The sequence below is a fragment of the Pollicipes pollicipes genome, unplaced genomic scaffold (genome assembly GCF_011947565.3).
Source record: "Pollicipes pollicipes isolate AB1234 unplaced genomic scaffold, Ppol_2.1 Scaffold_7261;HRSCAF=8764_pilon_pilon_pilon, whole genome shotgun sequence".
NCBI lineage: Eukaryota > Metazoa > Arthropoda > Thecostraca > Pollicipedomorpha > Pollicipedidae > Pollicipes > Pollicipes pollicipes.
The window spans coordinates 12,077,500-12,097,082 of record NW_023597054.1 but is presented as its reverse complement, the minus strand read 5'-3'; the positions used below and the strand labels follow the sequence as shown (position 1 = coordinate 12,097,082).

The 19,583-nt window shown below is 50.1% G+C and overlaps 1 protein-coding gene across 1 annotated transcript; it reads left to right on the top strand.

Annotated features, from left to right (window-relative positions):
* Nucleotides 1–4,682: 4,682 nt before the first annotated feature.
* On the top strand, nt 4,683–8,065 carry LOC119112380 (uncharacterized). The gene is made up of 2 exons (XM_037236544.1): nt 4,683–4,888; nt 6,807–8,065. The coding sequence occupies exons 1-2, from the start codon at nt 4,872–4,874 to the stop codon at nt 7,795–7,797; spliced, it is 1,008 nt and encodes a 335-aa protein (XP_037092439.1). The 5' UTR covers nt 4,683–4,871; the 3' UTR covers nt 7,798–8,065.
* Nucleotides 8,066–19,583: the final 11,518 nt, after the last annotated feature.

Sequence of the window (19,583 nt, the reverse complement as noted above, 5' to 3'; positions counted from 1 at the left end):
ATGGCTGCCGGAATGCTCCCCGCGCTGGAACGGAATGGTCTTTTAGCCCTGGACCGGTAATGACAATGTTCCCCTAGATTTTCTACTCACGGAAAACGTGAGAAATTTCAGAAGTTTTAAATTGAGTGGATCAAAATGAGGTAAAAAATTAAAAAGGCCAACTTGTGGATTGTCTGTTGAGAACGCTCATCATTTTCCAGAATCCAGTATTGAAACAAGCAACATAAAACAGTTTCAAGCCGTACACAATCGCAGTCTCAGCAGCAATGCAAGTGATGGCAGGTGTTGCAGTTTTCGTGAAACCGAACGGCGCTGGCCGCTGCAGGTAACTCTAGGCGGCGGGCGCCGTGCGCGCGAGACCGACTGTCGTCAAATAATGCTTCTGATATTTTTTTCAAAATAAAGTTGAAACTTTCAAGGTTTCGGCTGGGGCCATTTTCTTTTGCAGTTTTGGGATGCCCTCTGCTCAAATTAGCAGCTACAGCAACACGAAAAATAGTGATTCTACATTGAATCTTCCAATCCCACCACTACATTCCAACACCACTTCGCAGTATCGTAAGGACTAATCCGTCCTTATTGTCAACATAAAAGCTACTGTTGAAATTTACGCTCGGAATGCTTTTTAAACGCAATAATTTATGTCCTTAAGCGCTCAAAGGTACTTCTTCCAGACGCGTCATTTTTTTTCGTCTGCCGCTTAGCTACCGCTTAGCCTCTTAGCTGCGTGGCCGACGCTCCGCAGCCTATGGAGACTGTAACGTCTGACGTCGGGGTCGCCGCTGCTCGGATTTGCGAATGCGCATGTTCGAAACCATATTACACTATTTTTCTCAGTGATCGATTCTGACTGCATGTTGAACATTTCAAGGCGAACATAAGTTAAGCATATAGATGCAAATTTGAACCCTATTTCTATCTACAAGGTGCGTTCACGGGGTCCTCAATATCTCCAAAGAACACAAAATAAAGATGACAAAAATTTTGAGCTCTAGCGGTTGGGAAGGGGTGCACTGAAACGTTGTCAAATACAGGGATCCGGTGATTTATTCCATGCGATCTTTCAGCGATATCTGAATTCTGCAGTTAACTGGTCCAAGATACAACAAGCATTAACACGCGCTTGGGTGGGGATCAAATTGACCCCCGAAGGTTTTTCCAAAACGGTTTTCGAACAGCGCAGCGCAGCTGCGCCGAAGTCTGCGAAGCAGTAAACAACTAAATAGCGGATCGCTTGGTATAATAATTCAGATATATCTTGTAAGGTCACTGACCTACAGCTGGTCAAAGTCAGGCCATCGATTTTGCGAAGCTAATTCTAGTGAATCGCTCAATCTGAAGCAACAATGGAGCGCTAAACGAGACCACACATCTCTGAGCTACTTTCGTAGGCAACCCAGTAATGGAATGAAGAAATTCCATCAACCTAGGGTCCGTTTTGAAGGTCAGATTAGGGTCAAAGTCGATCTGTTTTACTACCTTAGGGCTTGCTGTATGGAACAGATTTGGTGCTTATTTCGAATTCATTGATAACAGGTACTGCATTATATATCCTCCATGCACTTCTCAAAGGTCAGAATAGGTCACTGACCTAAAATGAACCGGGTCAACATTCTGTTTCTAGGAGCATACTGCCTAGCGAAATCATTGTCGCTTATTCAAATGCAAAACTTAAAGCAGGCTTGTATTATTTTGGATATCATGACCTTCGAAAGGTCAAACAAGGTCACTGACTTTAAATGATTGTGTGACCTTTTGCCTAGAACAGGTATGTAGGTTCTGGAGGCACTTCGGAGACCATCCTGGATATTTACCTTTTTGACCTTATTTGACCCGAAGGTCACGACCTAGGAACCTTAAAATTTGACCTAAGTGAGTTCACGTACAGGCCCATGCACTCTATAAATTTGGTGTCTCTAGCTCCCTTAGTTCCTCAGGTCTCAGCGAGGGATCAAATTGACCCCCACCCGAGTCGAGGGTATCCAACCGGTCACCCGGGTGCGCGTTAATCTCTCAGCTGCTTTTGGTAGCCGTTTCTGCTCTGATTACATTACAGAAACAGCAATAAAACGAAGATAACCATGCCCCTCATGAACAAGTGAGTTGTATCCGGAGATTTTTTCGGGGGGGAGGGGTTGGTCTTTGACCATGAAGGCGCCTTTGTCAGCCCTGTGCGCCCCTGGCAAGGCTCGTTAGGAAGTGAGTTATGTGCGGTGCTTTTTTGGTGGGAGTCACTATGAGGGACCTTTGCCAGCTTTGTACCTCCACCCCCCCCCCCCCTTGGTAAGGCCCTGGCTACGCCCTTGCCTATGCACAAGAGCAGATGAAGTCGGGTACGTTGAAGGGCGGGCAAATGAGTGCCTGATTGACCAATTCATGCCTGAGACAGGCTGCTTCCCGAGAGCTTATTTTTTGCTGTGGTGTTGTGGAAAGGGAGATAATCCGGAAAAAATCTGCTGGGGGGCTACTAGTGGGATGAACAATGGAAAATGATCCAATCGGTCCCTGAAATATACCTACAAGCAGGCTCCTCCCCGGAATTTCCTCACTTTCTTCCAAAAGTTCAGGGACTTAGGCCAAAGTTAGGATCTCCAACTTCTCCCCCCCCCCCTCCCCAGCTGAAAGGAAACTACACTTCTGCTTTACGCACCAATGAGTAGTGATGCTGATCTACAATCATACAACAAAGCAGTCATGCGATTATTCACAGTCAGTCATGTGGGGAACAGCCGGGCCGGGGCAGTGGCTGTCGATGGCGGACGGGAGAAAGGCTCAGATGGGGAATATCTACCAAAGGGACGTTTATTCTGTGACTTTGTTTTTGCAGGAGAAACTGCGGTTTTGTGGTGTTTGTCACTTTGCTATTGGCAGATAGTATTTAAAGCTTCCGAATTTGTTAGCCTTAAATGCAGAGACAAATCTTATCTCTTGAAAAGCAGCCAGCGAAATCTTGACGCATGCAAACTCTGGTGCACTATGAATATGACTCACATTCGAAATTTTGACCAGCCTGTGCCCAGGTCTTATTTCGATATCTTCCTTATGGAGGCAGATTCCTCCACAATTGTCCCCAACAAACCTACCTGCCCGTAGTATTTTGCCTCCCCAGGAGAACAATGTTGAAATAGACGAATAATCTTAAAAAGACGGCAAGCCTTATTTTCCGAATGTTTTAAATGAGTCGGAAAGGCAAGGTTATGCACCTGTGTAAAACAGCTGTAGATTTGTACCTGGCAAAACAGCCATGACATTTGATTATTTGCAACGTGTTTTGTGTTGTGGACTATTCTTTTAATGACAAGGGCTCGACGTACTCAAGTGTTTCTTCAGTGAATTATACCGCATTCTAGGCTTTTCACAAAAATGCAGCTCCACATCGCCTTCAAATGGGATGTTGTTTCTACGCGACAAAATAAATTTGGAATACAACGAAATGCCTTTTAAAGGGAGTGCCCCGCATTTGTGTGGGGTTTTAACTGAAATAGCCATCTTGAAGATCGTTCAGTGCAGTTCATAACCCTGCCCATCTTAAGACCAAAACCTCTCTAGTTTTCTGAGCTGCGCATCTGTAAAAATGTGCAGACAATTTTGTGCAGACTTTTTCAAAGTCATCCAGGCATCTGTGAGGCCAAAATAACGTCATTCAAATTCTATTACTTCATTAACCATGCAGCGATCAAGGCCAATGCAAATATAACTGTCGATTCATTCAGATCTGGTGTTCGTGAGCATGATTTTCAGATATACGCTCGCCAGTTGGCTCTCAATTAACTTTATGCAATGCACGATGACGCAATTAAACAATGAGTATTAAGGAGCATGTCTTCTAAACAGAAACGTTTTGTGCCCTAGAGCAGTGTTGTTCACTGAAAAGTAAAACAGCCAATCTTCTAAAATCCTCTAGTTTGCTGCGCTATATGCCCGTGAAGATGTGCAGACCATTTTGCGCGCATTCTGTCAAGGTCAACCAGGCATTCGTGACGCCATAATAACGCCACTCAAATTCTATCATTTCATTACCGTCCTGCCAATACGAGCTTTTACATTGGTGACTTCATGGCTGAACTACATGCAGTTACAGATCTCTTCCAATCCGATCCTACTTTCGGAGCTACTGACTTAAAGTAGAAAGGTAAACTGTGCAACAGCACCACGGCCCACCTGCAAGTAAACCGGGTTGCCTCAGTGGTGTCTTTCAGACGCAACATATGCCGGCCACTTTCACGGCTGAGACATGGGAGCGCTGGGTACATCTGGAAGACTGTGCCATGAGCCGTGGTCCAATTGTGGTGGCTCGTTACAGCCAGTGACTGCGCTGGGAAACTGGTGCAACGAGACACGCGTGAGCCTTGGATCTTACTACAAGATTATATAGCCGGCTTCGTCTGTGCCCGGGGTTTCACTCCTTGACTATACATGTGTATAAACATATCACGGGGGTTAACAATTATGTATATATAATTGTTAGCACATTCCATCGACCATCAATAACTCTGGCGCGTTTTGTCCGGCGTTGTTTGTCCGGCCCGTGGAGGGACCACAGGCCAGCGACCGCTAGCCGCACCGCACACCGCGGGTCTGGCTAACCCCATCCCATCTCAACGACGCCTGGCGGGCGTTTTTGTATTCATCCGCACAACAACTGTGCCGCGCTTGAGGGAGGTGGCGGTGAAAGCGGGGTCGGCCAGGCCCGGCCGCTTGCACCAAGTGGGTCAGTGCTACGCGTGCACGGCGCCGGCGGCTGGCGGCGGCACTGTGCCGGCTGGGCCGCGACAGGGAGGGTGGCGCCGGAATGGCGCAAGGTGCGCGTGTACCTCCGGCCGACGCTGGCTCTGCTGCTCGTCGCCATTGCCGTTGTTTTCCTGACCGGCATGCTCATCGGCGGACGGTGAGACTGCTGCTGCCCGAGTGTTCGGTGTCCAGCTGCCACTAAAACGGTTGCCGGCAGTGCCACATGTCTTGCCTTTGTTTGCGGGCGTATCCGGCGAATATGTATCAAGGCTTTCGGCTGCTGTGGTTACGAGCGAGCAACCTCTTCACTATGTGCTGACTATCAAACTCCGTTCGTTAGTTCGGTCCGTCAGCTAGTGCCATTCCTTGGTTGGTGCCGCCCGTTGGCTGGTGGCATTTACTTGTCAGTGCCGAGCGTTGGTTGATCCTCTCCGTATGTTACCTCAGTGCGGTTACATTAACATCGTTCGTCCGTTTGTGCTGTTCGTTGGCTGAAACTGTCTATCAGTTGGTATCATCCATCAGTTGGTGCTGCCCGTGCGTTTTCGCTTGCAACCGAACTCCACTCCTTGACTCATGGCTTCTTCGCGTCGATTTGTGTCGGCGCGCATGGGTTTGGCTGATAGACCGCCAGAAAAGCGGCGCAGTGATTGCCCAGGTATTCAGTGGGTCGAAAATCTTTTAGATAACGGATGGTTTTCCACGATGAATGCGACCTGCATCACATTCAGATTTGTGTGCTAGCTGCAAAGGGCGCGGGAACCGGGGTCGGTGGGACCGGGGCCCCAGCCTTCTGAAACGATGACGTTGACCCTGTGGGTGTTGACTGAATGAAAACATCATGAATAGGTATTGGCTATTCTGGCTCGGGAATTTTCTGATGCCCCTGCTAGCTGCCGAGCTGTGACTGAAATAAGGTCGGTAGGCTCTCGTTAAATTTCACGTGTGATCCTGAGTTTCAAGCTAAATTAAATCGATGTTTCTCCAGTCTTTTCAGACTCTTTGTTTTGGCTACAGTTTTCATTCAAGCACAAGTCACCGGACCACTTAAGCCCCTGGGCCATTGTGATGAGCGTAAGTGCGGACTCGTGATCAGAGTGAGCGTGAAAGATGTATGAGCAGCGTCATCCGCAAGAAATCAGCATTGTGCATGCATGAACCACGACGGCAGCTGCTGGAGGACCGGCTCAGGTGGTCCAAGAAAGTTTAGGTTCTCCATTTATCAATGCATCGAGATCTGCTGGGATCATCGGTGGCTCTGGTCCCCATCGGAATGATTGTGTCTGTGCCCGATCCATGTGTCTTGGCTCAGCGTCTCCCTCCGCAGGGAAATATCTGCTAGAGCTTGCCCTCGCAACGCGATGGGACCCCATGTCTGGTCGGGCATTGCCTCGATGTGATGTGATTTGATTTTGTTTAAGCCTATGAAAGTTTAAAAAGGGGCAGGGACAAGTCGGTGAATCAGCCGTTTGATATTCGTTGGCTGTGGTATGCACTTTCTTGATGCCACCTATAAGTTTGTACTGAAGGCAACGGAATAAGCGTCCGTCTCAGATACAAGTCAGGTTGGATCATATGGACCCCGGATGTCGAGAGCACCGTAAGATCCAGCAGTCCTGCGGACCGATCATCCGTTGGTGTAATCTGTCGGAGGATCTCGTAGGAGTAATTGACAACTCTGTGACGTGACTGCAGAGCCTACGACCCCCTCCTCCTCGTGTTGTCAGATCCTTCGCAGTACTCGCTCCCTATATGCAGGCACTTGTCTGCCACTCATATGATCTATAATGTAAACCATCTCACGCGTACCATGACGTGAAATAGTAAATTTCAAAGAAATACAGCAAATTGCATGCTCGCATTTCCTTTGGAACGTACAGCATACGATTTCTTTACCTGTACAGAAGGTCGTGTTTGTGCTCTGCGCGGTGACCTACGTTGTTGCAAACGGCCTCCATCACACCTCCTCCTTCTCCACGACCCGTGCCAGGTGATCGCGCCCATCACTGATTACAGCAGACATCCAACCGCCATAATCAGCCTCGTCTGAGCCAACCGTTTTCGCCATCCCGCAGAAACGTGCTCCCCCAGGCAGCGCTGCTCACCAGGCGGCAGCACCAGTTTAAAAGCCGCATCCCGCTCAATGGTAACGACCGTGACGACGGCACTGTCAGGCGGAACCCGCGCTCGGAAGAGGACGATTTCAGCCTCAGAGACGTCGTCGTGCTAAACACGGACGTGCAGGACGAGATAGAGCCGGGCACGTGGCGCGCCTCCTTGTTGGCGGACTCGAAGTTCGAACCGATTGACATGCAAATGCTGCAAGCCCTGACCAACTGGCTGCTGGCGCCCAGCCACGGCTGCGCGCGGCTCAAAATGATGGGCGGCCCGCGGCGCAGCGGCGGCGGCGTGACGGCCGAGCAGCCCGTGTGCCTGGACGCACCGCTGGCGGGCGGCGCCGGTCGGACCCCCTGCCTCGCCTACTCGCTGGGCGTCGGTGCCGACTGGACCTTCGTCGAGCAGCTGGCGCAGCAGGGCTGCGAGGTGCACGTGCTCGACCACCGCACGGAAGTGGAGCCCGAGGGCCAGCACTCGTTCGGCGTGTTCTTCCACCGATTCGGCGTCGGCCGCAACAAGCACCGCACCGCCGAGGGTGGCGAGGTGCTGACGCTGGATGGCGCGATGGCGAGGCTCGGCCACCGGCGCCGCACACTACGTTACTTGTGCGCCGACCTGGACGGCCTGGAGACCGACATGCTGCTCGACCAGCTGGTCGACCGCAAGTCGAGCTTCGACCGCAAGTTCGTGCTCAACCGCGTCGAGCAGATAGCGTTGCGTGTACACCTGCGCTCCCATGTGGAGCGCGAGCTGCCGTTCTACCGGAACCTGTGGCGCGCGTGCCAACAGCTCGAGCGGCTCGGCTACGAGCTAGTGAGAAGCGCGCCGGTCGAAGTAGGCGGACGGTGGAAGTTCCCCGGCCAGCCCGAGCCCATTCACCTCATGTATGACGTGCTGCTTGTGCGCAAACGACCCGCCGTCCGCGGCTTTGACCCGAACGTGGCGTGAACGGGTGCAAATATCGTGAAGGCATTTTAGTTTTACGCTGTTTGCTGATGTCATCATGATATGTGCAAGTGAACTCTTCATATTTTTATCCATGGATGCATTAAGGCTTCAAGGCCACCGTATTCACGCCGGCTGGGATGTGTTCTGTTGTGATGTGAATGAGAAGCGAAAGAAGTGAAGTGGGCGTTATGATCTGGTGATTGTGCGGTCTTGTCGATGTCTTAAAGCCTCGTCATATACAATTAAATGTCTGATGAGGAGCGGAAAAGGCGCTTAAGTACAGTCATCTCCTATTGCCAGGTTTTCTGCTTTACAACGCTATTATTCGCTAATGCTGGCATGTTTTAATTGAGCGCGAGGCACGTCGTCGTACACCCTTTTATGCGCTGCCAGCCACTGCAGAGGCCATATTAGCGCTCAAGGGCCATGACTCAACCGTGATTTCAGCCCGGGCCGCTACGTAGGCCGAACACGTCAACCATTTGTTGATTACGCCCCAAGCTCCCCCGGGGGGGCTTGCGCGAACTAAGCGCCGCCGTGAAACGCCGAACTGCAACAACTCGTCACGCCAAATGCATCGTGGCTCATATCACTGGGCACTCGCTCCACCTGCAGCACGGTAGGGTCGTGCAGTCCCGGAAGACTTTGTTTGGGTTTTACCACGAAGCAACCTCAACACGGCGCACCAGGAAGGAGAAGCTATGCCCACAGCGCCTATTGTTACCTTTCACTATCTCCATTAGCAAACGATTATCAAAATGCGTCACATGTTTTAGCGTTGATTTTCAAAAGCACGCAGTTGCAAATTCACGTCGTGAACACCAAACAGGATCCAATGGACAGTAAGCTGAAGCAGTAAATGGAAACCCATCCAGAAAGGCCACAGAGTCCCAACCTCTTCTGGCTCGTTTCCAAGAACCTACCGCAGAAAGCTCACGGTGCGACACGGTGCGGAATCTCCAAATAGTCGAGCTCCACGGCTTACGTGGGGCTCGCGCCCGAATGCCGCGAACGTTGGCTCATACGCACCACCAAGATATTGTACCCGTACAGATTTGGAATTTCTTATTTGGAATTTTCTTATCGTTCGGCGGCCGACCTCGACTTCCGTACTGGCGTGGCCGACAGCCAACACCGCCAAGCGTCAAAGGGAATGCTCCACATCTATATGGGACTTTGAACCGAGATAACCACCTTTAAGATTATTCAGTGCAGTTCACAGTCGTGTCCCTCTAAAGCATTTAACCGTCTTGTCTCTGACGTTTACACTCATGAACTTGTGCAACCAATTTCGTACAGACTATTTCAAGGTTACCCAGACAACCATGACGCCCTACAAACGCCAGGGAAATGCCGCCACCTCACTGCCATGTAGTGCTCAAAGCCAAGAACAAATATGACCATCTCATTATTTGTGTTCGGCGTACGTCCGCATGCTTCGTGGCATCAGCGGTTTTCAGTCGACACTTCACCATTTTGATGGTTTGAGTGCAAGTTTCGGGGACAAAGCACGCATTGCGATATATAAGACAGGAATTTGGGCAGTGGTAAACAATTCGGGGCCTCCACATGGCTATCTCTGCCAATCAGTATGTGAACGAAGATCCTCCGAATTCCATAGCTACCTTTTCATGAGGTACCCTGTCTCTCCGCGAGATGCGCCGGTCGGCAATCGTTTCAACGGTATGGGACCATCGCGCGGCACGTTTCGGTATTTCGGCCATCATGCGAGACACTTGATTGGAACTGATAGCATTCAGTGCGAAAATACCGGTGCGTTCCGCGATGGCCGAGGCTCCAGGCCGCGCACGTCTCAAGAACGCGCAATGGTGTGCCTCGATGTACCTTCGCGCAGCACGCAGCACTCGTGAACGCACCGAAAAACAAAACTAGCGTGGTGCAGTACCGTCTCTACCGCCTTATCGCTGGCGTCAGTATAGACATGGAATGGATACTTAACAGTGAAATCAGGATACCGCAGCACCGGGCTCTCGCACAACGTCTTTTTAGAGGTTCAAAAGCTTCATGGAGCTCCAGTGTGAAGAGAAAAGGGACACCCTATTTCAGGAGATTTCAGAGGGGTCGCGCCGGCTCCGCGAACCCGGGCACGAAGCGCTTGTTAAAATTTGCAGCACTAATAAAGCTACGGACTTCAGTTTCGCTGCTCGATTTGGCAATCCGCGAAATAACACTGGTTTTGCTCCCACCTACTTGCGTGCTCTCTGGCGATATGGCATGCCATAGCAGTTTGACTTTCTGGCACATAGAGCTGGTCTTAGAGGGTTTCTACCTAACTCCGCGAGTCCTGGCCAGATCAAACACCACCACCAATATCTCCATGTGCTCATCCACACTGCTAGTGCAACAAATAAGGTTATCCAAGAAGCAAAGAGCCCGGTTGGTGGTCAGCATAGGCGCGTACACTGCGTTCACCACCTTTTGCAATGTCGAATTGCAATACTGCCATTCGAAGTACTTTTGGTTTAAAATTGCCCAACGGTGTGGCGAAGCCTGCCAACTTAGCTCATTTCGGTCGCACTCGAATTTGATAGAAATTTACTCTTGGCCATGTCTGTTGCAGAAGTGTAGCCCTTTTGCTGTCCGAGTGCTTCCAAAAGGCGTTGCGGGTTGGGCAATGGGTGACCGATGGTTCCCGTGGAGTGGCAGAGGACTGGCAGAGAGGCCACCGATCGGTAGCCGACGTAGCCTCGGCCTTTTTCACCTATATGCACGGGAGGTGAACCCATCATATGCCAGTTCCATTAAGTCGTGTTACAGCATGCCCTCTTTCTTTTGAGCTCGTGACCCTGCTGCTCGGTGCATGGGGACTGTCGGCTGTACGCAGCCCCGGCACTAGGTCTCAGTTGTATCGCATGGGTTGCGATCTCGCTGTGCAAATCTCCTTCCAAATGTCCCTGGTCAGAGGTGCTGATTTCTAGAAATGCTTGTCCATAGTCCGATCCAAAGTCCGAGGATGTACCAGCTATCTGTCCAAAATGTGTCCAAAAACTTTGTCCCAAAACTTCCAACATCTTGCATCAAATAACTACCGCATGCAATCAAAAACTCCAGTCACTATTCGTGTCGCATTCGTGTTGCCTTTTTTCCCTCAAACGAATCGAATGCAAACAGGAAAGGATCGTGGGTAAGCCATTGACATCTGCTTGTGATAAGTTGGGATGCATACCAATTTGCGGCATGACAGAATAATAGCGGCCATCCAAAAAACCACAAACAGCCTGAAGCCTCTGTCTGCCCCATTTTCATTTTTGGAAATTCTGGAAATTCCCCCAAAATGGAATCTTATTAACACCCCTATATTAGATACAAATTTTCCCAAAAGGCTTGCCGGCTCGGCCAGCGCCCGGCTCATGGTGTTTGCTGCCAGCCATCCGCGGAGGTCACGCATCTTGACCGTAGTGACCAGCGCTTCTCACCGGGTGCCCACACTGAAGTAATGGAAGAGTCCTGTGCCAGTTAGCGCCCCCAGTACCGAACGGTGGGACTTTCAACGCAGTGCCAGCATGGGCCCGTTGAGGGGGCCTCGAGCCTATGTGTTAATTATTTGACCATCTGTGACGATCAGGGATGTTGTTGCGTCAGCGCGGGTTCCCGTGTCCATCCGGGGTCAACTGCACGGGTCAGAAGGCCTCCCGCATCAAGGAATGAACCAAAGTGATATGATGTGTCCCTCTAATATATATATATATATATATATATATATATATATATATATATATATATATATATATATATATATATATATACACATATATACATATATATACACACACATATATATATATATATATATATATATATACATATATATATGTATATGTATATATATACACACACATATATATATATATATATATATATATATATATATATATATATATATATATATGTACATGACATACAAAATAAAAGCGTACCTTCGTTAACAAATTGACCATATCAGGCGATCCTCTTGGGGACATTTTATTGTCAGAGGGCCCTTTGTCAACCCTGTGCCCCTCCTTGCCAAGGCTCTGGCTGCGCACCTGATAAACAGGCATCACGTATCGCGATGCCCGTTCATTCATGCACGCAAGCCGTTTCAAGTAAACTAGTCCAAACAAGCATGTATCACACATCATGCATCACTTATGCATGCAAGCAATTTCAATTATTAGGCAGCGCACATCGCATGTCACGCATCACCCATACATGGACACGATTTTAAGTAAACACGCGCCACACAGTACGCCACACACACACTAATCACATTCGCATAATTGACCATGATGAGCCCTTTTCGTTAAGGTCTGATCCCCGTCTTCTCACAACACACTTTTCACTTATTTTCGTGTCTGGATGGTCCTGTGCTCTGTAAGTGACTTTAAGATCATAAATGGTTATAGGGTTCGTACCTCCCTGGATTTCGGCCAGAGCGCGTTTTGCCAAAAAAAAAGTCCGCCGAAAGGGGTATTCTCTATTTTGCTTTTAGCGCCTTGTAAAGCGTTCATTATATATCAAACACATAGGGTGCATATACTCCCTAACATAGACTTTATCCCTTCCATATTTTTCGCACAGTTCACAATATATATCGCAAACCACGTGTTTTTGTAAGCCCACTGAAATCCATACCTGCATATATGACGCCTATTGCCCCCGGGCACTTTGGCTTCGAGATAGAGGATTTCACTACAGACTTTTTTGACTTATTATTGTTTTTTCAAGCCATGTATACGAGCAGTTTTAATTTCCTAACGATATGTTTGATTTTCCAGACCTCATTTCAGTTTTGCCAGCGTACATTTATGTAAGGTAGTGTTAAGAATATGTCGTCCGGCGAGGCTTGCTCCGTTTCCTGCCAGCCATCCTCCCACGTGCTCTAGATTTTTTAATCTTTTCTAAACTTCTACCCAAAAGGCGTGAAGAACATCCATCGCCTAACAACAGTCCATATTTTGTTTATGTTTTTTCCCCTTTCAGACTACTTGATGAATTGTTTAGATCCCTGTGGAGCATGTTACAAATCATATTGTACTCAGTGGAAGCTTGATGCGCAGATTTGCAGTGCAGAATGGTGCCAGAGAGGATGGGCTTGGCAAGGAGCCCCGTCCCTAACGCTGTACGGTTGTTCCGCCTTTCAACCATTGGCAGTGTATCCAAATATTGGACTCCCTTTCCATCCCTGTCTGGTCCATCGTGGCGGCCACATTGGGCTGCTGATTGTTTATGAGCTCTAAAGATTCAAGGGCACGCTCTCCGTGCGTCCATTATCCAGCATAACATCGATGCATCTAGCTAAGACAGTTGGTTTTAATGAACTAGCGGCCAGAGCCTTCGTTTCAAATTGATCTAAAAATATAATACCCAAAGGGGCAGCACTCCTCTTCGCCATGTCCTATTTCTGACAGAAACGGTAACACACCCTGTAGGACGACGGATTCTTAATACCACCTCACATAGATTAGCACTTGCTTTGGAAAATCAAGCATATCGTTAGAAAATTAAAACTGCGCGTACGCATTGCTTGGAAAAGCGACAAGTTCAAACATGATCTGGTGAAATTTTCTATCTCGAAGCCAAGTGCCGGGGGGGGGGGGGGCAATAAGCATCATTTATGCAAGCATGGATTTCAAGGGGTTTTCACGCAAAAAACTGGTTTACGAAATGAAGTGTTAACTGTCTAAAAACATGGAGGAACATGGTTTATGGCGGGGAGTCCATGCGCCTTATTCGTTTGAGATATCATGAGCACCTGCGAGACGCTAAAACAAAACAGAGATTACCCCTTCGGCAACCGTTTGTTGCCAAAACACGCTCAGGCTGAAATTCAGGGGGATATTGAACCCTATACCCTTCAACTTCACCTACGGAGTACAAGGCCACCTAAACAGAAAAATAAGGGACCCGCTTCTTATGAGAAGTCGACGACCAGACCTTAACGCACAGGGCTCATCATGGCGAATTATGCGGATGTGATTAGTGAGTTGATGTGAGGTGTGGTAGCTTCAAATCGCGTTCATGTATGAGTACATACATGATGCACGATACATGATGCACGATGCCTCAATTGAAATTATTTGCATGCATGAATGATGCATGATGTGTGATGTATGCTTGCTTGAAATTGTTTACCTGAAATCGCTTGCTTGCATGTGCAAGTTCTGCCGGTGTTTTGGTGTCTCGCCTCTGGCTCACTAGCACACGCGGTACCTCCAAAGTCACTTCTATATTTGACATTCGTCACAAGCACTCCACACAGTCCGTCCCGCCGGCGCGTCCGTCCTCGCGTAGGCGGCGCTCCGAACCTTCTCCCTGTTACTCTGTCCTCTCCTGGCCCTTACAGCCGCTTCCCTCGCGCCTGGGGCAGGAGAAGGGGATGCGAGCGCCTTTGAGCGACGCTCGCCAAACTATGCAAACATTCACCGGCAAGCACGTAGGTGTTCTCTGACACCCGACACTACACCCTTCCTAAAAGAAGAACGCCCTCATAGTTGAATTATTCTTTCATGACATAATGGACAAATCCATGGCATCATGAACACATATCTCACGAGCCTAACTTAATATATACAGTAAGATAGGCCCTTAAACGATATCCGCCACGTCATCGCAACTAGCCTAAACAACATGCTGACACAAACAATACAAACACACCATGAATCCTTGTTATGCATCCAGCTATCGCTGTCACTGGCTAAATAGCTCTGGAGGCCGTCTGACTCGGGCGCTCCGCTGTTCGCGGTGACCGTCCGTCTGACTCGGGCGCTCCGCTGTTCGCGGTGACCGTTCGAGGACGGTTGCCCTTCACACACTGGGATCCGGGACCTGGACGTATTCGAATGGGGACTTGGACTTGGTTATGATTCATTTGTTGGCGCCAGGTTAAGGAGGGACAGTGGTGACGTGGGCCGCGGGCTACGTGACGTGCGAGCTGGGATAGGGCACGGGTCCGGTATCGTTGCTGCCACCGGCTCGTTAGGCGGTTCAACCGCGGCCTGGGCTGGCGTGGGATTCGCAGCCTCGGCTTCTGCCGGCTGATTCGCAGCCGCGGATTGGGCTGGAGCGAGATTTGCGGCCTCAGCCTACTCAAACGAACACCCAGCCACGTCAGTCCCCCGCGTCACTGGCAGACACAACAATGATACCGCTGATTCAGCCGGTACAGCTGTCTGCCGTCCGTCTGTGGACATCGGTACGACCGGTGCTGGTGTGACTGCCTGAGTCGGCATCTGGCCGCTGCCGCTGTGCCGTCTGGCTGTGCGGCGCTGCGCGCGTAGTACGGTGTGTTGGTGTTGCCGGCGGCGGCTGTCGCTCTACAGCAACATCGTTACGCAGCTCCAACCGATTGTGGTGGACCACTAGTTTCCTGCGCCTGGCGTCGCGCAGCTGAATGCGGTAGTTTAGCTCACCTGTTTGGACTAGCACCAACGCCGGTGAACAGCCATTGAAGGCTGCCGTGGTCGGTTCGCAACACAAACTCCCGTCCCAACAGGAAGTGACGAAAGCGCGCCAAGTGCGTGATCACGGTGAGAAGCCTTCATTTCGTCACCGAATAATTGTTCTGGCTTTTTGTGAGCGCAGCGTTTGCGTAGGCTATCACCCTCCTTCGTCCGTGATGTACCTGTAGAAGGCAGGAGCCCTATCGGTTCCACGGTCGGATGTGTTCGTGTCCAAGACGAAGGGCGCTGCGCTGTCTTCGAATCGAGGCAGAGCCTCGACGGATGCTGAGGTCAGCAGGTCCTTCATCCTCATGTATGCTGCGGCTGTGTAGCGGCGAAAGTAACCAGCCAATCCCAGGAAGCTAAGCAGCTCCTTCTGGGATCTGGACACTGGCCAGTTTACCACTCCCCGTACCTTTTTTTTGGATCAGGACCGATCCGTCTTTTGAGACTTGGTGACCAAGGTACATCACTGCTGGTCGGAACAGCTGGGATTTCGTCGGGTTTAGAGTGAAGCCTGCGCTGCTGAGGTGCTTGAGCACTCTGTCCAGACGCTGCCGGCCCGACTGGTCCAGACGCCGTGGACAACGATGTCGTCGAAGTATGCCGGACATGCCTTCTGCGCCAGTCCGTCCAGGATGATGTTGAGTAGCGGGGCGAACGGGCTCGGCGCCCGGGCGAGACCGTAGCTGCAGCGCCGCCAAGCATACAGGCCCCAGGTCAGGCAGATGGCCGTCTTGTTTCTGTCCTCCGGCGCGACCTCCATCAGATTACAGCCCGAGTTCAGATGTGCGATTCAGAACATGGAGGAGCCAGCCAGAGACTCAAGAACATCATCAACTCTGGCGATCGGATAGGACGGGACCTGGGTGAAGCTGCATGTCGGCAGACACTACTGCCTTTAATCACCGCATTCCTTTCCCACGCTAGCCCCGCTTCCTTTTCCACCGCAAATAACCTCAGAATGGTCTGTGAATATACTGCATTTATTCTTTCGCCTTGCAGGCGGACTTTCCAATTCTCAGCAAAGCGCTCCTTGCTGGCTAGCTCCAGCACGATAGTGTCTAGGTCTTTTCCCTTTTTTAATGCAGCCGCTCGATCAAAATTGGTCTTTAAGCTGTGCAAATGTTGAGAAATGAGCGAGGGCTCTTTCTGGCGAGTTTCTGGGTTTTTGCTTTGGGTCAACTCCGGCCAAGTTTTGTATGTCAATGTCCTCACGCGATGCGCGCAGGTATTGACCGGCTCAGCATCTCCCCGCTGGCAACTGCTGTCAGTTGCATGAAGTGTGTCAGTGGATCTGAGGAGTACCTGCACTGATTCCTCAGCGCCTTCGTTCCAACCACAAACCTACCAGCCTGGGAGCATTCACACCATTATTTAGTTTTTGTGCGCGTTACTTCCTTGGTGAGGTGCGCTTAAGGCTCTTTGGCCTTTTCCCGTGGACACTTGCGCATGGCATCCTCATAATTCAAATTAGCGAGCATGGTCGCGTTGTTATAAATGGGCTGCTCCATGGACAGCCTGTCTAGTTCGGCTCTTGCATCTCGAAATGGCCTTGACGGCTAAATCCAAGTCCAAATCTAAATCCTTCCGAGCCAAATTACCAAACAAAATCAGATTGGACTCCCACAAACTTATCGCCCAACCACTCTTCTCACCTGTCTCCGGGTGCCCAGCTCTGACGCGGCGAACTGATCTTGACCAGTGTCAGGCTGCACCGCTCGCGACGCTGTCCTCTACATCCCGCCCCTTTTCTGCTCACGAACTCGATGGCCTACCATTGCCATTGCCACTGTCACTAGGGCCGCGCACCGCCGCGGATGACGCGCGTCCCCTGTCTCGCCGCCCACGCCCAGGTAGGATGCGGCCGTGCAGGGATGCCTCTCACCTTGTCTGTCTGCAGCTGACCGCACCACCGCGGATGACGCGTGTCCGCTGTCTCGCCGCTCATGCTCAGGTACGATGCAGCCGTGCAGGGATGCCTCTCATTTTGTCTGTCTGCAGCTGACTGCACCATCGCGGATGACGCGCGTCCGCTGTCCCGCCGCTCATGCTCAGGTACGATGCAGCTGCACAGGAGATTTATCCTATCTTATCTGGTAGCTGGCTTCTTGTCTCAGCCTAAAGCCCAACGAAAGGGAGTATTGCTCAATTTGGCTGGAGAAGAGGCCTTTGGCCTTGACTCGGTCTTCTCTGCACTCCGCTGCCATTCCTTTGAAGTTAATTTTTACCAAGTTCTGGAGAGGCTGTAGTGTGGCCCCAAAATCCCCCCCCCCTCATTATAGAAGGTGCTCGGCGCGTGTGAATTCGACGTCCAAAGCAAAGCAAATTTTGCCTAAATAGGGTAGTTCAACGTGACGGAAAGCTTGCCAGGAACAAAGGCCGGGAAGCGGAAACTAAAACCACCCAGGAGTGCTTCGCATTATCAAAACCACATTCACCCTACTGAACGCCGGCTCTCCTCCGACGCCCTCAGCACGCGAACATTTGGTTCGCTCTGGGGGGTGCCCACAGAACTCCGAGCCTGCTTTCATACGCAAGGAAGCGGAAATTTGATTCGCCGACGGACACTGCCTGAGTTCCGGCTCTCCCTTAATGCGCCCGAGAAACGGCAAATGAATTCGCTCGATTGAGCAGGCTTGGAAAGTACGGCCCTTTACGACGAGTATTCCCGGCCGACATGTGCAGTTTTTATGTTGTTCTCGCATGTCAGCCGGCGCTCCGCACCAGCGGCAGCCACCACGGGGAAATGCCGAGTTGCACCAACCATCACGTCAAACACATTAGTAGTCCGGATTATTGGGCACTTTCTCCGCCAGCAATACAGTATGGGTTTGCGGTCCCGCAGGAGTTCGCTTAGGGTTCACCGCAAAACCCCGACACATCACAACACGAAAAGGACCATATGCTCACTGGACTTGTTTGTTACCTTTTACTATCTCGATTAGAACATAGATATCTAGAGCCACCCAACACTTCAGAATGCGTCACAAGTTTTACCGTTAAAGAAGAAAAGAATATTTTATTATCGTGGAAAGGTATCAGGGGAAGATTGAGTGGGGAGTGCGTAAGCTTTGGCGGTGTGGTCGGGAGGGGGGGGGGGGGGGGGTAGAGGTGCGAAGTTGTTTGTTTATTGCGAACTGTTAGTAAAGACACTTGCTCCACTCAGTACTAAACCCGAATTACATTTGGTATAACTGGTAAGAGAACACCATTTCCGTGAAAACGACATTCAGCCAGCTATGGAATGCTTGCGCAAATATATTCGACTTCGCTCATTACCTTTTTAATGCTCAATGATTCTGCTCCCTTGTTGAGCCCCTTTAGTCTTCACTGCCACAAAGAGTTGGCACCCAGCTCCAGGAGAACGTTCATTACTCAACATGGTCACAGGGAGACAAGGGGCTGAGAATGGATAAATGACCGCAAGACCCCTCCCCATTCTCATTACCCCCCCCCCGCCCCCCTTCCCGGTAATGGGAATGACAGGACCAGTTGCGAGGGACTCCGAAGGACACAATTATCACCAAAAGCTTAGGGGTGCTGACCTTCCAGAAACAGCCGGCTGTCTCCTATGGCCGAGGTCACACGAAATTCAGGATTTTTCAACGCGATGCCGGCAATATCATCCTATACAATGTAGAGTAGGATGTGTCATCGAAGGGGCAAATCTCTTGGAACCGGCTGAGACAAAGCTTTTCTTTGGCACACGGATTAATGATTAGCTTCCAGGTCTGCCGCATCGCCGTATCGCACCAATGTTGATATTCGTGAGGCGAGAGCAGTTTTTCTTTGATAGGCCAAGAAAACCGTATACGATACTAGCGCCACCTATCTTACGCACTGGGATCGCCCCCCCGCAAGCCTCAAAACTCTCGCTTTCCACACTACTGGTACTTGGTGGATGAAGTATGAAATAGATGTCATGAAGAGCACCAGCAAAACATTGCTAAACAGTTTTTAAGCTGACTTTTTAGTAAAAAATATTATTTTTTGGTAAAACCCAAAGCTGTGCAGTTACGAGAATACTCGAGTAGACCGGGTTATGTTCAAGTTTGTTATTGCTCACGCATCATTGTTATACTGATTCGCAGTTTATGTGCTTTTTGCGTGGAATATATGGGTTTATTAGTTTAGTTTTGCCGGTACTGAAGCATTTCTTTCGAACAATTACTTGTATTAGCATGCCGAATGCTACACGGTCACGTACAAAACATTTTGTGGTAGGCCACCCAGCTCTAAAGTCCCACTACCAACTGCCAACTACGGGAAAGCATTGAGCTACATCAGGTGGCTGGTCGAATCGAAGAAGAATCTGAAGACCACGACGGTAGAAATCAGGGT